General features: G+C 38.9%; 1 protein-coding gene across 6 annotated transcripts in view; it reads left to right on the top strand.

Annotated features, from left to right (window-relative positions):
- Nucleotides 1–11140, top strand: part of kiaa0586 (KIAA0586 ortholog) — a 159531-nt gene extending 148391 nt beyond the window's left edge. For all 6 annotated transcript variants that reach the window (XM_007251920.4, XM_022672971.2, XM_007251921.4 and 3 more), the window contains one exon: nt 10616–11140. In XM_007251920.4, coding sequence (XP_007251982.3) covers nt 10616–10752 — 137 coding nt within the window. In that variant the 3' untranslated portion in view covers nt 10753–11140. The remainder of the gene's footprint in view (nt 1–10615) is intronic.
- Nucleotides 11141–11570: the final 430 nt, after the last annotated feature.

An 11570-nucleotide genomic window follows, 5' to 3' on the forward strand; every position in this document is an offset into this window, starting at 1 on the left:
TCGCAACCTCCCCCCCTCCCCTTAGCAGCTGGGAAAGAGGGGGAGAGAAAAAAAAAGCAGAGAAGAGAGAGAGAGAGAGAGAGAGAGAGAGAGAGAGAGTGGAGATGGGTTGGGGGGGTGAGTAAGAGTGAGAGTGGGGGTGGACTCATCTGTCAGCCTGAAAGCTTGGAACAGGGTGGAGAACGTTCTTAAGTGTTTGCAGGTGTCTTTGGGGGAAAGACTATAGAAAGCTTCACTGTGTGTATGTGTCTGTCCGTCTGTCTGTCAGTGCCTTTACACATACAGATATTAAACACAGTTGCCGACTTGAGTCAGATCTTCCTCTAACGCTCTACCACTTTGGCTCAGGTCCAGATGTTATCCTTTGAGTCGGCGGTTGAAGCGTTGGGCCACTGCTGCACCTGGCCCCTCTCACAAGTTCATCAAGGTCGTCTAGTAGTTAGCCTCTCTGACCTGGGTTATCTTTGTCCAAAGCGGAACTTTTTGAAAGATGAAGCTTTCCCCCACAGCTTGGCCCCTGGTGTGAGAACTAGGGACTACCCGGAGAAGATCAAGGCATATTTTAATGGATTAGTTTTGGCTGTTTTAAATCCGATTCAGTTGTCCAATTCTGGCCTTTGTTAAGGATATTTCAGTCTTTTATTGCATTCTGTTTATAGCAGTGTCCCGGAGGTGATGTGGACAGAAATGACCGGCATCCTGCCGCACATTTTCAGACACGTTTTCAGACACGTTTTCAGACATTTTTAACAAATAGCTTAAATCTGTCTGCAGTGTGGAACCAATTTAAAGTGGAAAACCGAAAAAGCAGAAGAGTCACTGGTAGTGTCTGCAGCTCTAGTGTTTCAGCTGTAGTAGAGGTAATTGCTTTTCATCGAGGTTCAACAGTTAAGAAAGTCACAGGGCCACTTATAAAATATGACTGTATGGTTTTTACACGCTTGTGTGGCTTTTACACGCTTAACAGTGAGTTCAAAGCAGAGAAAAAGGAGAACTTCATGGAATTTAGAGCGGCTAGAAATATGAGAATTAGGACACTAGGATGAAGTTGCTTCAAATCATAGCAAAAGAAACTGTGTCGAAAACTTAATTAAAGTGATGTTACTGAAGCATTTAAACAGGTAAAATGTCAGCTTCTTAAATTCTGACTAGTTGAATTGTTTTAAAAAAATAGTTGTATTTGAGGTGAAGATATTAATATCAGAATAGGGCTGTATGAAGTACAGAGTGTGCTGACAAGAACTTGGCAGTATGATGTGGATCAGGATACAGGGGGCACAATTCATTATGTTTCAGTATGTTCTGATACAGTATCAGAATATATTTGAACAGTTTTTAACCCTCCTGTTATGATACTGGTCAAACTGATGCATTTCAAATTTAGAAAATACAGAAAAAATCAGTTTGCAGCATAAAACCTTAATTGTGAACTTAGGTAGGCTTGATAAGTCTAATGAACACACCAATGAAAAGTAACTTATATTAATGTTTATATATTGCATGTTTATATAAGCTTTTATTATACACATACTATTACAGTTAGTTTGAACCAGTTGTGAAAAAAATGGCGTGAAACGATGAAAGTTAGACTTTAGTTAGAATGTTTGAATTTATGCTGTTTTATTACTTTATCAAAAGTTGTTGTGAATTGTCATTGGTGAAGCATGGGTTCACACTTGATTACACAAAATATGTATTATATGTATATTCATTATAAATTAAAGCTTCAAATGTTTTTTTACAGTGAAAAACATTCTTTGTATGTACCTCTGGATTGTTACAATTATTGCTGTAGGAGTCCTAATAAAATTAGGAATTATGGATTTTTTTTTTTATATTTTCATAGTATAAACCCACCATATGCATAAAATCTAAGTAAAAGAAAGTTTACTTTTAATACAATCAAAACACTGAACTCTTTGGACCACACTGCTGTCTAGCAACCGGGCTTTAAATCCAAAACAACAGTATTAAATCTGTTAAAAGTATAAAAAGTAAATTAATGTGTTTGGCGTGATCAGGGCTTCCCTACACAGCACTGCTGTGATGTCTTTGATCCTGTTTGTTTGTGGAGTTGGGGAAAGAGGAGGAGTATGGATTTGGCCTTTAGATTAGCTGTGAGAGATGAGTATGTGGAGAAGGCTGTAAAAATAGCAAGCCCCTTTTCGTGCCAACATATATATCATAAGAATAGAAGAGGCTTAGAATGACATGATGCCTCTGAATCAGCTTATAAACATTTTACCCGCAATCGTCTCTCAGCATCACAACATCCGATAACATGAGAATCAAGTGTGCTTTGATGGTTCTTATTTGCACTTGTACTGTTTGATGCTGAGAGTGCGCACCGTCCATGTTGAGTGCTTGGGTAATTATTTGTTGATTGAAGGTATACCATGTCCCATCTTTGATCTCGCCAGATACCGCATTTCAAATGAAGTGCCGCTGCATATCGCACTATATTTGTCCTGCCACTTCAAAGCCCGTCCTTGAGTTTCACAGTGGCTGCAAGGGCATGGGAACAAATTTAACACTGTGCTTGCCAAGTATTTACTGTCGAGAGGCTTTTCCTCAACTCCAGACAGGAGCTTATCCTGATAAGTGAGGCAGGAAGCTAATATCCCAGCTCGCTCTCCGTCTTGCCTACTTTCCTGAATGTAGCTCCTCTCTTATCTTGCATTAATACTTGAACAGCAGGGGGGGTGGACGTGGACGGTTAGTGGTGAGCAGCGTTTTGAACTGATAAGTTGACGTGTGCAAGCCCAAAATTGCAGAAGCATCAATAAAAAATGGAGCTTTTAGGGTTTTTAGAGCTGTTCTGCAGGATATTTTGTGGAGGTAATTGTATCGACCTGTTTGTCATGTTTTGTGAACGTCAGATATATAAGACCAGTGAGAAAGTTCCATTTATATATACTTTTTAAAATATTAAGGTCTGGTGTAGTCTGGAAAGTATAGTACTTGGCATGTTTGTCAAAATGAGCCAACTGGACAAGAACATCCCATACCCTATGCTTTATTATTATTATTATTATTATTATCCCACATGCACAAATAGTCATTATTGCAATTTTCCAGTTATTTCTAAAACAATATATTCCTGTTTTTAATTGAATGTCTTATATATGCCTCTGAAACATGCTGTATTACTTCTATTGCTGACTAAGTGTCAGTATTTGTGACATAAGTTCATAATACAGTATGTCCAAGTGTTTGTGGACATCCCTTCTAATGAATGCATTCAGCTACTTTAAGTTTCATCCATTGCTAACAAATAGAGAAGTATTATCAATGGAATAGAATAGGATAGATAAACATGAACCCATCAGCACCATGCCTATTTAATGGCATGTGTGGACTAGAGGGGTATAAATCCCCAGCATTGAACTGTGGAGCAGTGGAACTCATGGAATTATGGTGCTCCATCCACAACTTGTGGATGAGTCGAAGAGTTGTGGATGAATGAGTTGAGTTGATCATCCAACATCCTGACCTCATTAATGCTCTTTTCGCTTGATATCAGAAGGAACAATGAATGAGCAACTGTCCCAATACTTTTGTCCATATAGTTTAGGCTGTTTTCTGCATTTTAGTCTCTATACATTCTATATATTTTCGGTATAAAAGTATGTTGCCCCTCTGGGAAATGCTGACTCTATTATTTGTGTTTCACAGTCAAAAAGAATAGCCTCTGAGCCTCATAAACACATGAATTATGTAAAAAGCAGCACAGAGTCCATTGTATGTCTATTATAGTCTCATGCGATCCTCTCTCAGCGACAGTAACTGCCTGCTTGCTCTCGCCTGGTTTGTTTTGGATCTTTCCTCGCAGCTGTGAATATTTGCTAAGGCCCACATAGAAAGTGAAATCATTGCCTGTGCACTCGCACTTCAAAAGCTTGGCAGGCCACTAGCAGCCGTGGCGGTCTCCAGAGGAGCAGCAGAAAGGGCAGAGCGAGCTGGAGACGCTCTCTTTGAAGCAGTGATACTAGGAAATATTTTGAAGCAGTCTTCCCTCTCTCTATTTTTTCCCACCCACCCCCACACACGCACAAGCAACAGAGTGCTTTGGTGTGATGCCTTCAAAGAACCCTAAAAACTTTTCCATGAATGGTTCTTTAGTCTTTTTAACATTTCAAATCTTTTTCATCTGCTGCATCTTTAGCATGAGGTTAATTATCATGACCAGAAAAACAAACACCATAACTCATAGAAAGAAACACATAAACATAGAAAGGTAAAACATTTAAAATAAGACAGTGATTAAAATATATGATATATGATAGCTCTGGGGAAAAAAATAAAAGACCACTTTAGTTTCTTAATTAGTTTTTCTGATTTTGCTATTTATAGGTATAAGTTTGAATAAAATGAACATTGTTTTATTCTATAAACTACAGACAACATTTCTCCCATTCATTTGCAGAAAATGAGAATCGCTGAAATAACAAAAAAAGATGCACATCTTTTAGACATCAAATAACCTGATCAATATTTGGTGGAATAACCCTGGTTTTAAATCACAGTTTTTATGCATTTTGGCATGTTCTCCTCCACTCCTGAGTGCAAAGATTCAAGCAGTTCAGCTTGGTTTAATGGCTTGTGTTCATCCATCTTCCTCTTGATTATATTCCAGAGGTTTTCAATTTGGTAAAATCATAGAAACTCTTCATTGTTAAGTGGTCTCTTATTTGTTCCAGAGCTGTATTCATCACATATTGAAGCATAAATGACATGCAGTATATGCTAGCTTGTTTAAAATTGTGCATTTCAAAAAAATGTTATATGTTTTTCACACATATTTAACATATTTGAAATATAACAATTCTGTATTACTGCCACAAAAAAACAACAGAAGCTGAAACTTTACAGCATAAATCCTTAAATGGACGTCAGTGTAAAGAGAAACTAATCTCTTCCAAGTCTTTTAGGAGCATCCAATGAATTCTATTGGTCCCTTAATCATTGAAGATTAAAACTATGTAAAAAAAAAAACATGTGACACATTTACATTGTGATCTACTTGCTCACTCACTGTTTCTTCCTAAATCAAAGGTATTAAAAAGAGTTTATCTTGCTTTTGTTGGAGTTACTGTCTCTACTGTCCAGAGAAGACTTTCTGGAGCTTTGCTATCAGAATTCGATTGCATTCGGCGACAACAGTGTTTGTGTGGTCAAGATGCTGGGCTATCACTACCTCACCTCACCTCACCATCCCTGAATCCCCAACTCATCCCAAAAAGTATCGGATGGAGCATCATCATTCCAGAGAACACAGTTCCACTGCTTCCACTGATTATATCGGCAATAATCAATTTTAGCAACTGGAAAGTTCATTTGCACATCTATGTCAGCTGTGTAGTAGCTAAACCATTAGTTTTAAGTTTCTAGTATTTTTTTGTCAATACTGCGTATGTACAGGACATACAGAGAATTGAAATTACATTATTTTCCATCAAGTTACATCAAGTATAGATTATAAAATAAGGTTATAATTATGAATGAATGGAAAGAATGCAAGACACTATATGTACAATACAACAGACAAAAGACACAAAACAGTAGTACAATACTGATGTGCGGGGTGATTAAAGAGGAAATGACAGTACAAACATGAACATTAGAAATGAGAAAGTTTCCTTTATTTTAATAAATCTGTTTTTTATGGCAGATTTTCTTATGAAAGCTGTTTTGTGGAACTCGTCATCAGGACCATATCAGGCCTATCTGGGTCTGCATGGCTAAGGGCTGTTTACATGAATTTCAGGCTTCAAAGTAGTTTTGTTTCCACTGGTTCTACTCCCACTCTCTCCAGCACATCTCCCTCACTGTGTTCCCTTCTCTCTTTCTTCTCACCCTGAGGTGCTGTAGATGGATGTAGTGTTTATAGTCTGCAGGGTTTCCACATGCGAGACAGCTCTGTTCTGCTCTGCTCTTTGTCCATCTGCTCAGCACAAACCGGCCAGGCTGTTTTTTTAGTCCATGGATGTGTTGCCATGAAACCATGCGGTGAGGTGGGCAAAAGACGTGCAGAGGAGGCTGTGCTGCTTCCTGAAGCCCCCTGTTTCAAACAGTGACCCCTCCTGCACCCTGTCTGTTATTGTTTGTGAGAACAGTGATTTATGTATATAATATATAATATATCTAGCTGTGAGAGATACGTATAGCTCAGCAGGTTCCTAGAGCTTTTTTTTTATATAATTTTATTTCTGAATTCCCCATTTTCTCCCAATTTGCATATCCAATTGTCCCACCCCTTTGTGCGTCCCCATCACCAGTGGCACCTGCGACCCTAGGAGGATGCGGACAAGCACACGCCTCCTCCGACACATGTGAAGTCAGTCACCCCTTTTTTCGAGCTGCTGCTGATGAATCATTACCTGAGCAGCTAGCGCGCTCTGAGGAAAGCACAGCAGCTAGGTTCCGATACATCCGCTCACAGGTGCTCTTAGAGCTTTTTAGTGTTTCATATCCACACCCACATAATTTTATTTATTATTTTTATTCTGTTACACTGTAAAATTCTTACTATACTCTCTGCAGAATTTAATTTTGTGCTGTGAAATATAAACATCACAAACAGCACAAACAGTTTTAGCTCTATCATGCTAGAAACAGTAGGCTATCAAACACACACTTCTCAAGGATCCCAGGCAGGTCAAAGCCTAGTTTAAATAAATCAATTTTAAAAATCCTGTATTTTTAGACGTTGAATTTGGCCTATTTTACCTGTTTAATGCACACTGATTACTTTATATATTGTGCAGATGTTTCAGGACACACCTTCCAGCCCCAATGTTTATCTTGTTTAACACACTGTGTTAAATTGTGTTTATTAACTGCCCCTTACACACCTGCTACTGTGTTCAGCAACATGGGGCAACATGAATGAGAACTCAAATACCTGCACACAAACAGTCAACCAAGCAGCTTGTACCAAAAATAATGTGTTTGTCCATAGTTTAATAAAATAATTGTTTATTTATCAAACTCAAGGTTAGAAGTTCAATTAATTTTGTTATTGATCTGAGGTAATATCCCCCAGCACTAATTTGCCACTTTATTACTGATATCATTCAATATTAATGATTGTTCTGTCAACATTGGCAACAGAAAAAAGATCCTGTAAAGCCCAAACTAAAACTGAAACCACCATGTAGAGTATTATTACTGCATCATGCTGTTTTTATCAGTGACTTAGTATCATTTCTTCAAATCTTTATTTATGTATGTCTGTGTTTGATAAAAAAGAGTATAAAACGTGTTTATTCTTCCTTGCATCAGTTTTCTTTGAAGAGTACCCAGTATTGTCACACACAAGTTTTACATTCTCTCTCTGATTAGTATTGAAGCAAGAATTTCTGAATTTATATAAACATGTATCTGCATTCGTTTAACACCAGCTCTGTTTTGTTCATCAGTTTAGTTTGGGTCAAGAAAATGTACTAAATTTCTCTTTTTCAGATGTACACCTTGCACTCTGAAGTAGGGCTGGGCAATATAATGTATGCACAGTCAAGTTGGAACTGGAAAAGGCCATCTCTAAACTGTTCCCACAAAATAGGGAGCATGAAAAATAATCCTTTTTTCCTAAACTAAGGGCCTAAGACCAACATCTGAAAAGTACCGTTCTCCTGTAAACTCCCAAACCCATACTCATCCACTGGATTGCTAGACAGAGAAACATGATTTACCATTCCAGAAAACACAGCTCCACTGCTCTAGAGTCTATTGGCAACGGGATCCACCACTGGATCTAATGCTTTTCATTGTGTTTAGTGATGTAAGGCTTGGATGGAGCTGCTCAGCCGTGGAAACCCATTTCCTGGTGCTCTCTCTACACCCTACTGTTCTTGAGCTAACCTGAAGCCCACATGAAGTTTGCAGGTCTGTAGCATTTGACTTTGTAAAAAACAGTCATGATTTCATCATATATTAAAACTATATCTGCTACTGTGGCATTGGAATGTACACAAAATATTTTTATTTAACCAATAAAATATACTATTGTTTAAAAAAAACTATATCTGCATTATCTGCGTATCTGAAGCATATCGTGACTTGAGTTTTAGTCATATTGCCCAGCCCTACTTTGAAGTGACATTTTCCCTCAGGTTATTTTTAGACTTTAGTGCTCCTCCTGAACCTCATTTCAGTTCTTTTTCCACAGACTGGTAAACAGTGTTTAATGCTGTGAAGAGCACAGAGTTGAACTGTGATGCGCTGTGTAGCTGTCTCGGAGTGATTCAGCTGCACCACAGGCTGTGGTGCCAGAGCTGATCAGTGTGAGTGTGTATCAGGGCAGGCGGGGGGTGGCCTCTCTCCGGGCTCTCCTCTCCGTCTTCTGTACGCCCCATTGATCAGGCTAAGTGCCTGCGTGGCCTCCGGCTCCTGCCTCTTCCAAGCACCGGACGCTGACTGATGCCTGTTTGTTTTGCCACTTGAAAGAGTCATTGTACGGCTTATGCAACGCTGGTGTAAAGATGTTACAACAGGTGCCATAACCTCTCAAAGTTTAAAAGTTTGGTGAAATAGTGTTGAAAAAAAAAAACTATACGACAGTTGGCGTGTTTACAGTATAAATATGTATAATGAACATGGACTCAATGGTATGGAATCACTAGACTGATTTCATTTTACTTTCTGTGATTTTGAAGCAAGTAGAAAAATAGTAAAATTAAGCAAAAATACACTCGAGGTTTGTGCTATAATGTGTAATATGGGCTCTGCAGTCACAGGCCGAGTGCCGTAGATCAGCACAGCAGTGCCAATATTACACGTTATAGCACAAACCTCGAGTATGTTATTACGATTATACCACAGTTCCATTATCTCTGTTTATTAAAAGATTTTGAGTTAAAGAAGATGAGAAAATATGATCTGTTTGGTTATAAACACTCCACGTTTTATATTAATTTGTCTGGTAAGCACTGTATCGTTGCTAGGTTACCTGTGTGTGGTGGAGAAATACACGGAGAGCTTCAGTTACTGTGCATTACTGGCTGATAATGGCACTCATAGAACGCCTCTCAGACAATTACATTGCAGGGTCAAAACTAACTGTGGTATAATGTAATATAATATGATAACATCTATAAATAATAGCACCTGGTGTTAACATGCTTTTTTGGTGATCAGATTAAATTCGTATTTCACTGTTCTGCATAAATAGACAGATGTTAACACTTCCACAATGCATTGTGAATGAATTACGATCTGACCATTTAAACTACACTTGGAGGTGCTCAGAGACAAATCTTGTCCACATTTTTCAGTAAATTAATGTGTTTCATTCTGTTTTAGATGACTAAATTGGGTTATTACAAGTTAGAGTGAAGGTTCTCTCGGCAGCCCTTGTTGTCTGTAGAGGAAAAAACGTGGTTGCAAATTCAGGTGCCTCAGCCTGTGGCATGGTAAAAGTCAGTCTTTACAGTAAAGTAAGATAAGATAAGGGAAACATCCCCAGCAGAAGGTTAGCAGAAGGTGCTAGCAGCTCTAAAATCATGATAGCAATAGCTGCAGACATGTAGGTTTATTGTGACGGAGCTGAAGCAGGCAAGGAACAGGAAAAGAGCTCTCGACTGAGAAAAGAGTCGTGCACGTGTGAACTTTGGGCAAACCTTCTCTGAATGGCGAGAACCATCTTTCTGTGCATGTCTGTGCTTTCACTATGGTAGTCGTTGTTTGTAAAGGTTTTTAGTTTCACTTTTTTTATGAGCTTAGTCTTTTGGATAGCTAAGTGGCTAGTGGACATGTTTGTTTAGATTGTTAGTTATATAGCTAGCTAGATAAACTGCCTTTTCATGGCTCACTATTTGGAAAACTGGCTTTGTAAGTGAAGTTCATTGCAGATATGTGTATTTTTTATTTAATAAGTAGCTTATTGTCATCATTTGGTGCAGATTAAAGTGGGTTTTATAATGAGCGGCATAAATTTGAATTCGGTTCAAGATCTAGTCGCATTTGCTATTCATAAAATACACAAATCTAGTGTATCTGTCTAGACTTGCATTGACTGATGACCCTATAATTTTTTTACTGATTATATTTTACTTTCAACCATGCAGTGCACAAACCGTTTTCCGTAATTTTCGCTGGTTGGTTGTGCTCTAAACAATCACGCATGGCTAAAGGGAACTGTAAGAAATCCATCCAATAGTGTGCCTTTAATACAGTTGTAAACAGAATGCATTTTCTGGCTTCATATTCTATCGGGTACTAGTGCATGTTTACCAGTATGAGAGCAGTAGAGTTTATTCCCTTTAGATTTAAATCTGTGTCATATTTTCTAATAGATCTGCTACAGGAATGCCTTTAAACTATTCAAAGCAGGACAGTTTTAATGAGAAACCATTGTTTACTGGAAGTAAAATGGAAGTGGTGTACAAGTAAAATTTGATCTCATCTGGTCATGCTGGGAATGCATTTTAATGATAAGTGTAAAGTATCATAGTATATCTATTACCTTAACAGAGACAAAACGTTCAATACTGCTCAAGATCTGCTGGATCTTTGAGCGAGACACTTTACCCTCTCTGCTCCAGAGGTGTCATAGCATGGATGAAAAATAGCACACAGTATAAGAAGAATGAACCTCTGTCTGTTTATCCCACAGGAGCTGAGCTAACTCCACACGCGGGAGGAGGTGTGGGGCTGATGTCAGTCAGGCTGCCGTCAGTCCAGAAGGACGACGTCTCGCCCGATGTCAGCACTATAGAAGGAGACTCGGATTCAGCCAATGATGTGTTCTAGAGCTGGCCTCCTGCAGCTGTCAGTAAGTAGCTGCAGGGTTGGGAGGATGTTGGAGCTGTGGGACTGCTCTGAATTATTCATTTACATCACTGTACATTGTGAACGGACAGCATGATATGTCTTGCGGTTAGTCTAACTGGGGTCCTGTGCTCAAGGGGTCTGCTTTATCACCTCCCAAGCACACAAAGTGACATCACACTTGACAGTATCTGACATCCAACTGAACGTGTGACCTTCCACCACCCAAGCTGGCTGTAATGTGATGCTAGAATAGAGGAATAATGTGATGAAGAATCGCTGTGAATATGATGAGTTTTTAATATTTGTAGCACAAGAGTGATTTACTTGTGTTTTTTAATGCTAATAAATATTTTATGACAAAACCTCAGTGATTGATGTCAGTATCTGCCAACGTTTGGCTTTTTTTTTTTTTGTCCAAAGGCATAATTAATATGATATTATTGGCCCTAAACAGAAATAGTTGCGTTCGCCTGAAGTTTGTCTTGGTTCTTACACAAGTGTATGCTTGATAATGTACCCTGTCATGGTAATGGTAGTGCAGGACATTACTTTATGAGAGTTTCACCTCATTAGTGCCAGACCACTGTTCCTCAAGAGAGAACCGGAGAGTCTATCAGATGCTGCTTTGCAGTGTACTGCAGTGATGATGCCTGTCTAATGAGCATCCTGTTTACTTTCCGGCAGCCCAGCCAAGATAAAGAGAGCCTTAAGCCTGAGCTCCCTGACCACGCTCAACAACTGTGTGCACACCCTGAATTAACTCAGGCTCAGAACAAGCCGAATGAGGGACTGCTGTA

The sequence above is a fragment of the Astyanax mexicanus genome, chromosome 14, assembly GCF_023375975.1.
Source record: "Astyanax mexicanus isolate ESR-SI-001 chromosome 14, AstMex3_surface, whole genome shotgun sequence".
Lineage (NCBI taxonomy): Eukaryota > Metazoa > Chordata > Actinopteri > Characiformes > Acestrorhamphidae > Astyanax > Astyanax mexicanus.